This window comes from Mesoplodon densirostris, chromosome X (genome assembly GCF_025265405.1).
Source record: "Mesoplodon densirostris isolate mMesDen1 chromosome X, mMesDen1 primary haplotype, whole genome shotgun sequence".
Lineage (NCBI taxonomy): Eukaryota > Metazoa > Chordata > Mammalia > Artiodactyla > Ziphiidae > Mesoplodon > Mesoplodon densirostris.
This window is the reverse complement of record NC_082681.1, coordinates 104,042,724-104,059,155: the sequence shown is the minus strand read 5'-3', so window position 1 is coordinate 104,059,155 and position 16,432 is coordinate 104,042,724. Positions and strand designations below refer to the sequence as shown.

The window sequence follows — 16,432 nt, the reverse complement described above, 5'->3', positions numbered from 1 at the left end:
CTCCTCCAGCTCTTCCTATGTTTTTGTAACCAATGCCCCTTATTAAATTCTCCTCTGCTGGAAATACCTAGAATGCTTTCTGCCTTCCCAGTTACTGATCAATTCAAACTCCTACCTAAATCCTAGAAAAAGAAAAGCTCGGAATAAATCTGAGTCGGTTATCTGAGTAATTATCTGGACCTGGTGCTCTTGTCAGATGGATACAAGGTAAGGTCCAGGCTGTGACTCTGATGTAGAAGGTTTTTGCTCGCATTGGTAGGGAACCATTGACCAAACCTGCCTGCCTTGGCCAGGCACGATGACAACCGCTTGCCTGAGTTGTCTCACAGCAGGAGGTCCCGACAAAGAACACAGCGCTGCTGCTGAAAACTAACCGGGAGAATTCGGGAGGGGCCAAAAGGAGGGAGGACAAGACATGCCAGCCCATAGTATGTTTGTAAAACTAAACTGGGGACTTCCCTGGTGGCGCAGTGGTTAGGAATCCATCTGCCAATGTAGGGGACGTGGGTTCGAGCCCTGGTCCGGGAAGATCCCACATGCCGCGGAGCAATGAAGCCCGTGCGCCACAACTACTGAGCCTGTGCTCTAGAGCTCAGGAGCCACAACTACTGAGCCCACGTGCCACAACTACTGAAGCCCTCGAGCCTAGAGCCCGTGCTCCACAACAAGAGAAGCCACCACAATGAAGAGTAGCCCCGCTTGCCACAACTAGAGAAAGCCCACGCGCAGCAACGAAGACCCAAACGCAGCCAAAAAAAAAAAAACTAACCTGGAAGAATTCGGGAGGGGCCGAAAGGAGGAGGGAGCAGACAGTATGTCCTGCCCTAACCTCCCAGAAACCCTCACGCTGGAATCCATCTTGGCTGATTGATGGGCGCACCACCAGGAAGGACCCTGAGTCAAAATGATTGGCCAGAAACAACCCGGAAACTAACCCCATCACCATAAAACCCGAGACTGCGAGCCACGAGGCAGAGCCGTCCTCCTGGGTTCCCTGACCCTCCTGCTCTCCTCGCAGGCGCCCCTTCCCAATAAAGTCTCTTGCTTTGTCAGCACGTGTGTCTCCTCAGACAACTCATTTCCAAGTGTTAGACAAGAGCCCACGCTCGGGCCCTGGAAGGGGTCCCCCTTCCTGCAACAATATCTTGGCCAGGTCCCCCGGCTACAGCTCATTACCCTTATAACTGCAGAGTAAGAACGGCTGATGCTGCCAAGGGATACAGTGGGCAGTGGTACCATCACGAACACACCCTGGGGACCAAGGCCAGAGGAGTTGTTGTACAACTGCCCCCAGAGGGTAGCATCCAGTTGCAGTCTCATTCCTGAAGTATCTGCTCCAGGCTCTGAGCAGTCAGGAAGGAGTCGTTGGGGTAAAGCACATGGGCAGACTGAGCTGAAGGACTCTCTGGAGGATGGGCAGACCCAAGCCTGTGGCCACAGCTGCCTTGGCACCTCAGTGCCAGAGCTGTCTCTGGATTCAGGGACTTTGAGCCTGAAAGCCTGGACACATAGGCTTGTCTCTACACAACATCAAGCAAGTCAGGTGACCTCTCAGGCCTCATCCATAGATGGGGGCTTGGACTAGAATATGTTCTGCTGGGGTGGGTCCTGGCAGCTCTAACACTTTATGAGTAAACAGTCTCCTGGGACAGTGGTTTTCAACTACTTGGGGGAGTTTTGGAAAAATACCGGGGCCCCAGATATTCAGATTTAAATGGCAGCCAGAGTTGAAAACCACTGTCCCAGAGCAGTCTGCCTCAATGTTGAAAGGACATAGGAATCCCCTGGGGATCTTCTTAAAATGTGGATTTTGATCTGCCAGCTTCGGATGGCCCCCAAGATTCTCCATTTCCAACAGGCTTCCTGCTGGTGCTGAAACTGCTGGGCACTATTTTGAGTAAAAAGGTACTAAAGTTCTTCCCAAATTTGATCTTCTAAGGCAGGTTCTCAACCTTTAGAGCATCAGAATCCAGCAATCCTGCAGGTCCGGAAATCTGCATTTCTGATGTTGCTGTTTCTGATCAGGGGACCATACTCTGAGATCCACTGCTCTCAGACAACGGTCCTGGATCCTGGCTGCACATGAAAACCACCTGGGGAGCTTTTATAATGCCACTCGCCTCCTCCAGCTGTCCCACATCAGGCTAATTGAATCAGAATCTCTAGGGTTGGACCAAGGCATGGCTAGGTTCTCAAAGATACTCAGGTGATTCTAATAAGTAGCAGGGGCGGGGGTGGGGAGAAGGGACTCACTGCCCCTAGATGGGTGATTGTCAAGGAGTGGGGGGGAGTGATTTTTCTCCTTCCTCTCCTCTCTCCAGGGGACATTTGACAACGCCTGAAGACATTTTTGGTTGTCACAAGTGGGAGTTGGGAGGAGATGTTACTGGCATCTAGTGGGTAAAAGCCAAGGCTCTGCTAAGCATCCTAGAGTGCAAAAGACAGGACCCCAGGACGAATAATTATCTGACCCCAAATGTCCATTGTTCCAAGATTCAGAAACTTTGCCCTAGAGAATCCCAGGCTACACCCCAGATCTACTGATCAGAAGCTGCATTTTTACCAAGTTTCCCAGGTGATTCCCAAGTTGGAGAAGCACTGCCCTTAGATCAGCGGCTCTTTCTTTAAGCACTTCGAAATGCCCTGCAAGGCTCATTAAAGCACCAAGTGCTGGGCCCCATCCCCAGAGTTTCTGATTCAGCAGGTCTGGGGTGGAGCCCCGAATTTGCATTTGTAAAGATTTCCAGCTCCCCGAACCACAACTAAGAACTCAGAACTACTATTTGCCCAACAAATCCAGACTAAGGTAAAACAGCCAAATCCCTTCCAGTTTACAAACTGAGTGTTTGCTGACTAGCGGAGTCGATGACAATGGAACTACATCTGCAGGCTGAAAGACACAGAGATGCTCTCTGCAGGAATGTCCGGCCAATGTCAAAAACTCTGCTCAGTGCTACAGGGCGGATCCCTGAACTAAAGCAGCGGGATTACCCCGTACCTCTGCCAGCCTCCAGCTGCCTCAATCGCAATCCAAGAGAGAGACAAAAGTCAGAGGAAAGCCATGAGTTGTGAAGTCAACTCTAGCGTAGAGACTGAGGCTAGGTCTGCGCTGAGCCACAGAAATAGGGATGAAGAGAACCACTGAAAGCAAAACCGGGTGCTTATGCTTTACATCCGGGACATGGATGCTTCCTTAAAAATCCACTGTACGGACACCCCCTGCTCCTCCCAAAGCAGACGCCTCCTGGGGGCTGGTGATATTCTCTTACCGACACAGGAGGCTGGTCGGCCACTCCACGCCTTGTTGTCCATACACGTGACTGTCTGCTCCCCTTTCAATGTGTATCCTGGAGAGCAATAGTACTCACACCGGGAGTTAAAGTAGGCACCGTCGACGCACTTAAACCCTCCATTTGCCGGCATGGCAAGGGTAGGACATCGCTTTTCTGAGAAAGAGAAAACCAGAGATTCAGTATTACTTAGATTTTGTCCATGGAGTTTCAGAGTCCAGAAACTCTGAAAGCATAGGGTGAAGTAAATTGAAATGTAACTGATAGTAGAGAAATGATTGATAGTGTAACCGAGCAGGACTGTACGGGGCCCTTCCCGGGGCAGACCCCTCCCCCATACCCTCTGCTGTAGCTCCTCTCTTAAGCACCCAGATAATAGCATCTGATGCAAATTCCCTGAGTTTTTCAGATGCTAAAACCACCACCAAATGGAAGAAATTAACTTGATGATCGTGAGCGCGTAGCCCCCAGACCTTCTGGCGCCTAGAATGTTAACCTCCGTTTCCTCACCATCAGCCAATCAGAGAATTGTGTACAAGCTGAATTGTGTACCCTGCAACACCCCTCCCTCACCTGGCCTTGAAAAATGCTGTGCTGAACCCTTTCAAGGAGTTGGTGGGGCGGTGGGTTTGGGCTCGAGCCGCTCGTTCTCCTTGCTTGGTCCTGCCATAACCTTTCTCTGCTCCAAACTCCGATGTTTCGATTTGTTTGGCCTCACTGTGCATCGGGCACATGAACTTGCATTTGGTAACAATGGTTACACGTCACACAGAAGGGACACGAAGTTTTACACCGGACTGGCTTGGGTTGGCCTCCCAGCTAAACCACGGTCTTATGCTGGGCTCCTCAGAAACAGACGCTGAGACCAGGATTTGTGTGCAAGTGATAAAGAAAGTGCTCCCAGGGGAGACCAGTGAAGGGTGGGGGAAGCGGGACGGGGGAGGGGAGGAAGCCGGGCAAGGTCAGCCTCAGCCTGATTCCGCAGGGGAGCTCTGGAGCGTGAGTGATGCCTGAGTCTGCCCTGCCTCCAGGCAGGGCAGCTGGGCTTTCCTAATCCTTTACCAGTCAGTACTGGGCAGCTACAGGCTGCCCATGGGGAATGCTCTCCCTGTCAGAACGAAGAAAGCAGTCCTCTGAAAGCGCAGAGCCTCTTCTTCCTTGGTAGAAGATCAACCGAAGTTGCAATTCATTAAGAGCAAAGCGCCCAGAAGCTGGGGGATGGACACACAGAACTGGTAGCAGGGCATCCAGGGACATATGGGGGAAGCACTGAAAGTGTTCACTATAGTCCCCCAGAGGCGTAGTCTGCCTAGACTGGATCACAAGGCTGCAGACCCCAACCTCAGTTTCCCAACAATAAAGTAATGGCACCCATATCAATAGCATTGTTGCAAAAATTGCATATATGTGAAATGCTTGGCACACAACAGGCGCTCCATCGTGACAGCTTTTTTGAACAGCAATGGCACCTAAAATGCACTTCAACGATGCTGTGTCCCTTGCAGTTTCCCAAATGAGATGACTTTCCAGAAAGCTAAAAGTCAGCCCCTGAAATGTGCTTCCAACCTTCTCCCCTGAGGCACAGCGCCTTTCATGGAATCATCATCCTTCCGCGGTAATTCTCTCCCTGCCTCCCTAAGTTCTACTCCTCCGGGGGACGCTTGTGTCTACTGCCAGGAGTCCATGGCACAGCACCATTCTTATACTTCTGTCGGTTTTACACGTCTGTCTCTAATGCTATTCTGTGGGACCCCTGATGGCAGATGACCCTTGATGGCAGCTGGCCCTGGGGCCAGCACTTTGCTAAACAGACCTCTGTTCTCTCCCCCTTTCCAAACAGCTGATCGCACCCCTCTGTCTGAAATGTGTCATCTTACTTCCGCCATATCTTAGGAACTAACGCATGGCTTCTGCTCACAAGGGAAGTTTTTCTCATCAAAGAACACAAAGCATTCAGTAAAAATCCCTGATCTCAGAGCAAAAGAACTTTGGCCCCGAATGGCCCCGAGGCCCCAACATGGGGCCGGGCTACTCACGCTTGCAGATGACCTTGTCCGACCACCGCTTGTTTGACTGGCAGATCAGCTGGGAAGAGCCATGCAGCTCGTAGCCCTTCTGGCAGCGAATGTCACACCTGGTTCCCAGGGCTGTTTTGTAGTATCCTCCCTGAGGGGCCCTGCAGTACACATCCCCGTACTTCACCTTGATGGGGGAGCACCACGGGGTGTCTGCAGGTAGCAGAAACAAAGGAGAGGAGAAATAGCAAGTGACATCTTCAGAAAATGTGTCTCTTCACTCTCAAAGTCCCTGGCTGGCTGCATTCCAGATTTTGGACCTCCAAATAGTGCCCCATGTCTTTTAAGTTGTCTCTCGGTGGGGAGGTTATGATCATGGGACTAGGCGTCAGACATATACGAATATGGGTCCAGGTTCCTCCATTAGTAGCTGTGTGATCTTGGACAAGTTACTTAACCTCTCTGAGTCAATACCTCTACCTATGTCATAGGACTCTTACAAGTCCTCTTACAAGGACTGAAAAAAAGCATCTAGCACAGTGCCTAGCACATATCAAGCGTCTAGCACAGTGTCTAGCACATAGTAAATGTTCAATGAATGCTTGTTCTTTTGAATATTTCCCTTAACTAGATACACAGTTCCCTTGAGAGCAACTGTTACCATTGTGAACCTTAACCCCAGCCATCCATACAGAGTGGCAGGGGAGTCAATAATTGGTTAATTTAGATTTTTTTCCAAGTCTGTATCATATTCACTGTAAAAGCATTTAATACGATCTTAATGAATGTGAACGAAGCAAGATTCCAGGGTTTTGCCACAGGATATAATTTGGGCTTAACGTCACAGAACAATTTCTCCCCATTGGGAAGCTACCTCCTTTTTCAGATGTCCCCAGTTAAGCCCCATTTAGGTAAGAGATGACACCCTTCTCCAATGGCAAAGTTCCAGGGTGTTTTGATTTGGTCTCGTAGTTGCGCAGAGCACAGCTTAGGATGACACTATTAAATCAGAACCTCTCCCCTGGGCCTTTGGAAGGTGTCGCTGAGGGCCATAAAATTAGTAGGGCAAGACTAGCTCCTCGAAAGTTCCCACAGTGGCCACCGCACAGTCAATGGGGACCAGAGACTAGCTCCCTCAAGCCTGTCAGGCTCTCCATGCCTTGAACAGGAGCCCCCTCCCTAGGGCTGCCAGCTTCTCCCTCCACTCCAGCACCTGAGCTGACAGTGAGTGAAGTTCGTGCGCCATCATGTGGCCAAGAAGGAGGAAATCCTGTTTCACTTTGCCAGGAATTCTCTTCTAATGGTGTGTTTCTGGCTGCTTCTCAGCCATGAAAACCAACAGTTCTGTCCAGGTCTCGTGCATGGACTGTTTTTTTTTTTTTTTTTTTTACTTATGTGCTTTGACATCTCCTTTGCCTAATATTTTCATCATATAATGTTTTGCAGACAGCTGCAAATGGGTGCTACCGTCGGGACTCAAGCAGTATTTCCTGGACTTTCTGGGGAGAAGTGATGCCCCACACTTAGCCTACATCTGATTAAGTTCAATCTCTTGGATGCAGTCTTGCAAGAGCTTACACTAGGCCTCCAGGCCTTCCTTGAACAAAGTTTCCTTCCTCTTGGGTTTATACATCTAGCCTGTATATGCTAACATTTTTAAATGAGAAAAATCTGGACCCTGAAGTAAAGTACAAAACAGCATACATATCTCCATTATTTTCCTCTAAGTATACAAGAATTTAAAAAAAAATAAATTTATTTATTTTTGGCTGCGTTGGGTCTTCGTTGCTGCACAAGGGCTTCCTCTAGTTGCGGCGAGCGGGGGCTACTCTTCGTTGTGGTGCGCGGGCTTCTCATTGCGGTGGTTTCTCTTGTTGCGGAGCATGGGCTCTAGGCGCACAGGCTTCAGTAGTTGTGGCTCGCGGGCTCTAGAGCACAGGCTTAGTTGCTCCGGGCACGTGGGATCTTCCCGGACCAGGGCTCGAACCTGTGTCCCCTGCATTGGCAGGTGGATTCATAACCACTGCGCCACCAGGGAAGTCCTATAAAAGAATTCTTGAACTAATTTAACATGTTTCAGTTCTTTCTTTGGTGATGGCTCCAGGTAAGCCATGAAGCTAAGAGATTGCAAGATCACAGGTAAATGAGAAGCCTTTGGGGTATGTTTGCTTAGCACTGCCAAGCTGTGGATACTTCTTCTATAATCAAAAGTCCTTAAGATAAATTCTGGAAAAATCCATAGATGCCTACCACTCAAATTAAACTAACATTTGGAACCTACTGGCTTCTATGACTACTAGAAGTGAGGTATATTTCTCTCCCCCTCTCTCTTTCTGCCTGTCTTTTCCAACTGTAATAGGAAAGACCACCCACAAGGAAACTCCAAAATGCACTTGGTGTTTTCAAGCTCAAAGAAGCACTTTTGATAGCCTGTCAGAGGACTTTCACGATGTTAAATCTGAAAAGTCATCTGTCGCCTGACCTCTTTGTCTTTGTCCTCTCCCCCACCCCTTCCTCCTAACTTCCCCACTGCCTCACTTCCTCTTAGTTTCCCTGTCTGCCCTATTCCCCTGCTGGACTGCAAGGCTTCTGTGCTTCCCCAGCTCTAGCCTCTTCTCTTGCCAACTGGTCCCCTTCACTACCCTTTTGTCACCATCTCACAGGCCAAACTGTGAAATCCTTGACTGAGAACTGGGCTCCAGAGAGAGAAAATGAAATCCCCATTGGAGAGGGCAGAGGGTGATGAGGGTAGAATGAATATGGGAGACCCAGAGGGAGACAATGAAAGCAGTGAGCTACCGGCGTATGGTGGATACTGGGCAGAGTCAAGAGGCCTGGGCAGATATTATCTAACTCTATCATCTCCTAGTAACCTGGACAATTCAAAAAAATTTTCAGGGACCCACATTCATAGTCTATACGAGAGAGGAATGGATGAGATTATTTTCAAAGTCCCATCTACAATGGTTATTTTTATTCTGATTAAATTTTATATTTATATCAGTGCTAAAATGTCCAAAAAAAAGTCCCATCTAGCTTTGAAGTTGTATGATTCAAATTCTTATTCCTCTCTGATCTCCTACCCCTCTCACACCCATGCCTACTTCCTTAATCCTTCTTCTGACTGATAACTTTGGGTAGTCTCTTGTAACCCTTCCACCTAAAGGCAAATCCTCTTTACATTCTAGGTCCTGATCACAATTCCACAGATGTACAAACTGGAAGAGCGTCCAATTCTCTACTTGTTTTTCGCTCAAATGTTGAAAACACTCACATCCTCCAGCTTCTGGACTTTGGCGTGAGTTTAGGAGGGGCACGATTTTATTTTTTTTATTTTTAAATTTATTTATTTGTTTTTGGCTGTGTTGGGTCTTCGTTGGGGTGCGTGGGCTTCTCAGTGCGGTGGCTTCTCTTGTTGCGGAGCACGGGCTCTAGGTGCGCGGGCTTCAGTAGTTGTGGCACACGGGCTCAGCAGTTGTGGTGCATGGGCTTAGTTGCTCTGCGGCATGTGGGATCTTCCTGGACCAGGGCTCGAACCTGTGTCCCCTGCATTGGCAGGCGGATTCTTAACCACTGCGCCACCAGGGAAGCCCGAGGGGCACGATTTTAGAGTAAACTAATATGAGGCGGCAGACCCGCAATTCTTAGCACACACACATTATGGTTGTCTTTTCCACAAATGTGCCCAGGACAAATAGTTAAGGCAGCAGGTCCATTAGAGAATGACCTGCATATACATTTATTACAAATTCGCATATTTCAGTACAACCATGCAATTAGCAGATTTTTTTTACTCAGCTATTTTGAGTCTTCAAATCCTTCCAGCAGAGTTGCCTATACATCCAAGAGCTGTGCTGTTGTCAACATGTGGGGGGAAAAAATCTTGTTTTTATTTATTTGCAAAAGGAATTTCTTTTGGATTACTTTCCAAGACAAACCTTTGGAAGATATTTTGACATTTTAACAGCCCTGCAGTGATAATAATTAAAAATTCAGTGAGTGACTTGAATTTGAAGTGCATGCAAATAGCATGAGTTAAAAGTGAATTAGCGAAACATTTAACATAGAGGTTTAGAGAAAGGAAGCTCTTATGCTGCTTCAATTAAGACAGGGTTTATTTAGGGAGAAATCTAAATCGATTATTCAGGAAAACTTTTTCATCTCCCTGGGCCATTGTGGAGCTCCTGGGGTAAGCAGTGTCATGTAGAAGACTAATGAGCTCCTAGTGAACTCTGGATGTTGAGCCAAAACATCTGGATTTCAAACTCTGGATGTTGAGCTAAAACATCTGGATTTCAGACTCAAACATAATGTTTGCTAGCTGTGTGAGTCTGCGCAAGTCACCTCCCCTCTCTAATCTGAGGTTCCTTCATTTGTAAATAATAACAACATATCTCTACACGCCTTCCTCCTTCCCTCAATTACTGTGAAGACAGGATGGCATTCCAAGTAAAAGAATCAAAAGCAATGCTTGCCACATTAAATGTTGGTTACACTTCACTTTCTTTTTTCTTTTATAAATTTTATAAATTATCAATTTAATTAAAAAAAACATTGACTGAGTATATGCACTTGTGCCAGACACTGTGTAGGGGCCTAAGGATCTAGAATTAATCTCCCTGTGAACAATGGTTTGCCTCTAAGTTTTAAAACTAAAAAAAAATGACAATGAAAACAATTTCCTAAGAAGTATTTATTCTTAAACATTCCGGGTAAGCTCTAGGCCAGGCACATATTTTCCTGCATCTGGTTTACCTTCCACACTTGCAGTGCTGCAAAGTGAGGATGAACACTGGGAACAATAATCTGAAGGCACTATATAGCCCCTCTTGGACATGTGAAGGGTCACATGTGTACGCATGTGTTTTAGGAAGATTTTTCAATAAGGGACTCGAAGAAAAAAAAAGATTTTTCAAAACTCTCAATTAAGAAGTGTTCGGGGGCTTCCCTGGTGGTGCAGTGGTTGAGAGTCTGCCTGCCGATGCAGGGGACATGGGTTCGTGCCCTGGTCCGGGAAGATCCCACATGCTGCGGAGCGGCTAGGCCCGTGGGCCATGGCCGCTGAGCCTGTACGTCCGGAGCCTGTGCTCCGCAATGGGAGAGGCCACAACAGTGAGAGGCCCGCGTACCGCAAAAAAAAAAAAAAAAAAAAAAAAGAAGTGTTAAGTATGTATACGTATAGCTGATTCACTTTGTTATAAAGCAGAAACTAACACACCATTGTAAAGCAATTATACTCCAATAAAGATGTTAAAAAAAAAGTGTTAGGAATCAGAATACCACCTTACCCCAAACATCTAATTAACAAGTTTGTGTTTTGCTGGATTTGTTAATTCCTGAGGCAGTAATATAGGAGCTGTGGATACAAATGAGTATTTGTATTCACAGGTCATAAGCAAATGTGGAACATGGTGGGAAACACCTGGACATAGACACCAGTCATTATATTAGAAAGGTTGTTCACTTGTGTGGAAAACAATTGAAGGACTCTCTCCAACCAAAGGCTGACCAGTACTACTGGTGATTCTCTTATAACTTAGACATATCACGACAGAGCAGGGGAGTGTCCTCCTGCCAGAATGCAAACAAATTTCCTGGGCAAAATGCCACAATAGAACTTTATTAATCAATTTTCTTCAAATTATTTCTCAACTGTAAAAGGAACTGGATTCAGAGAGAAATAATCTAAATTTACCCTCACTTTTCTCAGGGCTCCCAAAGCTTCAGAGAAACGACTCACCATTAGAAAATATTTATGGACATACTTACCCGAGCCTGCATAGAAAGTTCTTGGTTAGGCTTTTTATACCTGCTGGAGGGGGTGGATTGCTGGAAATGTGTAGAGATGGAGTTCTTTATCATTAAAGTTTCATTGGGCAACACACTTTACTCATCATTTCAGGAGCCAAGCCAGACTCAGAAAGAGCACAATGAAATGAGCTTATGAAAATCAAGTTTTCTCATTCCTCATTCATCTCAGTACATTAGCAGCACTGGGTCCAGATTTGACCTTGGATGTTTTACTCTGGACGATTCTGGCTGTAATGTATGAATTAGGTAGAACTCATGGCTTGATTTTCACTTGCATCAGCTAGAGCTTGGCTTTGCAGAAGTAAGGACAGTAAAGAAACTGATGAGAATAAAATGACCACTGGGCTGCTGAAGGACAGCACTTCAGAGATTTCCAAATGCTTTTTGTTTTCTTTCATTTGTTTTTCTGTATTTTCTTTCAAATGGGAGCATATGCATATTAATTTTAAAACATGTTGTTTTCTCGACAGGTAATTAGAACTTAAAATGTGTTGTCTGGTCACTTTATTATAGTCTGCTCTGCAGGGCAAAAAGGAAAGTCCTCCTGGCATCAGCAGGTCTTCATTAGCACATAAGCAAAGCATTCACCTTTATATCTAGCGTGTGAATACGTGACTTCATCGTCTTCTAGTGGTGAGTCTCCAGATCCTACAATAAAAAAGAACAGAAACTGCAGCAAGAAAAGCCACATGATATGGACGAATATTTTTGAAGCACTGCTTTGGCACAGTCCATGCAAGAGGGGCTATTAGAACGCAGAGCCAAGAGTAAAAGCTTTTGTGGCCATTCATGAAGGGACAGGGGACCTCTCAGAGTGAACCTGGCTGGGCTGAGACTGCCAGAGCCAATCAAGATGAGCCTCAAATGGTTTTGGAATTACCACATGCCAACTGAAATTCTGGACTCGGGATTGAAAGAAAGTCAACTTCACTCTGAGAAGAGGCCAATGGATATGAATCTCATGCCAGAGGAGACGCAGTAAAATGTGTATAACTCAGATACAGCCTAGACTTTCTCCAGCAATCAAAGAAAACCTAGTAGAAGTAGGTGTTTATGTTACCTGAGAATCAGTCCATTTTATGAAATGAACTTGGGTGGAGGATAAGGAGGAAAATCAAATGTCTTATCTTTTTTTTTTTTTTTTTTTTTTTTTTTTTGCAGTACGCGGGCCTCTCACTGCTGTGGCCTCTCCCGTTGCGGAGCACAGGCTCTGCGGCCATGGCTCATGGGCCCAGCCGCTTCGCGGCATGTGGGATCTTCCCGGACCGGGGCACGAACCCGTGTCCCCTGCATCGGCAGACGGACGCTCAACCACTGTGCCACCAGGGAAGCCCAAATGTCTTATCTTAATGACAAAGAAATATAAAGCTGTCTTGGTATATCTGTAGGAAATGAGTGTTGAAATTGATGATCTGGATGTTTATTCAAAACCTCTCACCGAGGCACGGCTAAAGTCAAATTTCGTGATGAGTCTTGCTACCCTTGAAAACAACAGCCTCATAGAGAAAGCCTGTGCTTAATTTTAAAATTTAAACTCATTTGGAAGTTGGAACTGAATCATTTTTAACATGTTAAATATTGAATTCCAGTAAATGGTAGATGCTTAATCTTTAAAGCAGTACCAGGCCCCAAACTTCAAAGCGATACTCTTAAATTTAGAGATCTTTCCTCCTAGCCTTCCTAGTCTGATCACTGACTGTTGAGTTAACACCATCTTGATCACACATTTACCAACAGGGACTGCAACCATCACAGATAAGAACATTCTCTTTTATGAGGTTATTGCAAGTCCTCACATGCCAAAGCCTTGTTACACATCTAAGAGGATTGCTACACAAACAAGTTCAGGGCCGACTGTCAGAAACTGGATTTCTATACTCTGGGTTCTGAGTTTTCTCCATTTGCCTTCACCTGTACACATAACTCCTACAGTGAGCCTTGATCTTGCTCGTTGCCACCAGGCACGTCAGGAATAAACTACATGCATTGTTAAACCACAAACTTAAGACCACAAGCTCAACTCTGGTGTCATTTGAAGAGTGGTAAATGTTTGCCTAAAGAGAGGAACCCTCCTGGTTACACCATAAGACAAGTCTTTATAATGAGTCAAAAGGAGATATAAAGATGGTTTGCATCACCACCCCCAAGGTAGCAGCATCCCTGGCAGAGTAAAGCAGCTCTTCTGTTCGTTTCTTTTTTTTTTTTTAAACTATTGCTCCATCTTGTTTTGGCTTGCTCAGTTCTTTGTTTTTTTAATTTTTGGCTGTGTTGGGTCTTTGTTGCTGCACGTGGGTTTCTCTAGTTGAGACGAGTGGGAGCTACTCTTTGTTGTGGTGCGCGGGCTTCTCATGCAGTGGCTTCTCTTTTTGCAGAGCATGGGCTCTAGGCGTGCGGGCTTCAGTAGTTGTGGCACATGGGCTCAGTAGTTGTGGCTCACGGGCTCTAGAGCACAGGCTCAGTAGTTGTGGTGCACAGGCTTAGTTGCTCCGCGGCAGGTGGGACCTTCCCGGACCAGGGCTCGAACCCGTGTCCCCTGCATTGGCAGGCGGATTCTCAACCACTGTGCCACCAGGGAAGCCCGCAGTTGTTTCTTTGGAAACCTCACTGAAACCCAAAACCAGGCATTCTCACTACTGCCTTTACTTAAATTAGAGCCTGCAAGGCAGACAGTTCAGATGATTTCAATAGGTTACCTTGATTAGCAACTTGATTAGTAGCTCACTTATATTGGTCCATCCACCTCCACTTAGATCACAACCACTCATTATCTCTCTCTGCCTATCTTGAACTGTGATGACTCTAAATCAGAAATTCCCCTTTGCCAATGATTGTTCCAGGGGTAGGCATGAAACCCAGTATTGGCCAATGACAAGGAAAAATATGTCTGCTTTGGGGGAACAGGGCTTATGGAAAAGACTTTCCCCCTGATAAAAGAGAAAAGTGCACAAGAAAACTCTTTTGCCCTCTTTTCTCCCTTCCTGCTTTGGAAGCTATGGTGTAAGGATAAATGCCTGAAGCTACAGCAGCCATTTTACAACCATGAGGTAAGATGTCTCAGGACAAAAGGTTTTTGGCTGAGGATGGTAGAGTGAAACTATTAAAAGAGCCTGTGGTTTGTGATGACTTTATTGGGCTACTAAATCAACCCTAGACATCTTACCTCCATACTTCTTGCTAGGTCAATAATAAATGTGCTTTCAATTTAAGCCATTGTGAATAGCATTGTCACTTGCAGCTTAATGCATCCTAACTGATTCACAAATGAACAGGAAATTTACTGCCTATCATTGATAGGAGATAAGAGAATACAAAATAAATGGATATTAGCTATCCCTTACCCCAGAATCCCAGTTTATATTCAGCCTAAACTCATATATCAACTTCTATAAAAAATGATGACTAGTCTACAAAATGGACATCATGAAGGATACAATAAGATCAAAGACCACTGACAAACTTATGTTCAGCAGACTGTACTTATTAAAGCTTACTAAAGCAGCAAAGGAAATTCACACATATTAGAGAAAGATTTTCCACAGGGTTAAAATAGAAAGAAAGGAATAAAAAGAGAGAGAAGTTGGCAGGGAAGGAGAGAGGGAGGTTTCCTAACAAACTCTTCCTTATTTACAAAAGGCCATCCCTTTAGAATTCTGGTTAATTGAGGTTTTATCATGAAAACCATTAATCAGTCCTCATGTGGTTCAGATTACCACTCTTTGGAAAAAATGCTTCAGTGCTTCTTCTACACAAATACAAATTCTACATTGGCTCAGAAATCAGAAACTCAGTGCCATGTAGGATTCTGTCCCTCAGCCATACCTGGAGCCAATTGCATTTATAATTCTGCTCTCCTTGCAGAAACTTCATCTAAATCAACAGATTTGCAAAGAAATAGTCACTCCTTTTTTCCAAAGTTCAAAGACGGGTCTTCCTGGCCCATTGAATCCCACCCTTTCATCCAGTATGTCCAGGTAGTTAACATCATTGAGGCAACCAACACACTCTTAAGAAATATCTATTAAATGTATTAGAATTACACCAGGAATTTAGATTTAGAAGGCTAGATTGCTCCTTTCATCACCCTAAAAGTTTTTTCATTGTGACGGTGGTGGGTAGAGGGAGCATTTGAAACTAATGGAAGATGTAGCCAATTTGCTAAACTACATTCCTGTACTGACTGTGATACATGATGCAAGTTGACAGATTTGCTGGTTCTGTGTTAAAGTTTTAGCTCAAAGGGTTGGGTTTATTTTTTAATTATTTTGAAGATAGCTATACATTCTTAACTTTTGTCAGAAATTTTTGTTTTCCCCCCTCATCATCCTTATTCTAATTTTATTACTATCAGGAGTCATCATATTTAATAGTAAGCTGCATCATCAATTTTATACTGAAAGTCAATGGGAAAATCAAACTCACTTCATAGTAAAGATTCTTAACCTGGGTCCCTGGCCTCCTAGAGGAACAATGGAAGCGCTTTGGGAGAGTCCATGAACCCCTTGTAATTGGACATGCTTTTTGGTACATGAATATACTTTCCTGGGGAAAAACTTGCTAACTTTTAGTAGATTTTAATAAGGGTCTGTGATCCAAAAAATTATTAAGAATCATGGTTTTACAGCATTCTTTATTATGAAGCATGTTAGAGTATTTACTGAAGAAGTATGCAGTATATCCTTGATATTTGAAACTTTTTAGTATGGGAGAGGAGAGACAAATATATTTAAAACAAGGATAAGTGCTTATCTTTATTAGATCTTACTGCTTTCTTCTCTAGATTATTGTTATCCAATGGAACTTTCTGCAATGATGGACATGCTCTATATCTATGCTGTACAACAGGATAGCCACTAGCCACGTGTGATCATTAAGCACTTGAAATATGGCTAGTACCACTGGGGGGATACATTTTTTATTTCATTGAACTTTAATTAATTTAAATTTTTACAGCCATGTGGCTAGTGGTTACCATACTAGACAGCATAGGTCTAGACTTAATTTAAAAATATATATTTTGTGGAGATAAATCATGTCTCTAAATTGCTCAATGGTGAGAACCACGTCTAATTTGCCTTGTATACCTAGCATATGATTTAGAATTGGTAGCTGACAAATGTTGGAAGAAAAGAGAAAAATCTGCCTCATGTTTCTTATGACACATAAGTCATGTGTCATTATGCTCATATGTCTGGAATGTTTTTTTTTTGTTTTTTTTGGCGGTACGCGGGCCCCTCATTGCTGTGGCCTCTCCCTTTGCGGAGCACAGGCTCCGGACGCACAGGCCCAGCGGCCATGGCTCACGGGCCCAGCCGCTCC

General features: G+C 45.1%; 1 protein-coding gene across 2 annotated transcripts in view; it reads right to left on the bottom strand.

The window, feature by feature from the left end:
* Positions 1 to 16,432, bottom strand: part of SRPX (sushi repeat containing protein X-linked) — a 106,516-nt gene that overhangs the window by 50,199 nt on the left and 39,885 nt on the right. Inside the window, exons 2-4 of one of the 2 annotated variants that reach the window (XM_060088150.1) lie at positions 11,705 to 11,764; positions 5,327 to 5,518; positions 3,270 to 3,446 (exon numbers count right to left, since the gene is read on the bottom strand). In XM_060088150.1, coding sequence (XP_059944133.1) covers positions 3,270 to 3,446; positions 5,327 to 5,518; positions 11,705 to 11,764 — 429 coding nt within the window. The remainder of the gene's footprint in view (positions 1 to 3,269; positions 3,447 to 5,326; positions 5,519 to 11,704; positions 11,765 to 16,432) is intronic. The other variant, XM_060088151.1, reaches the window with a different exon arrangement.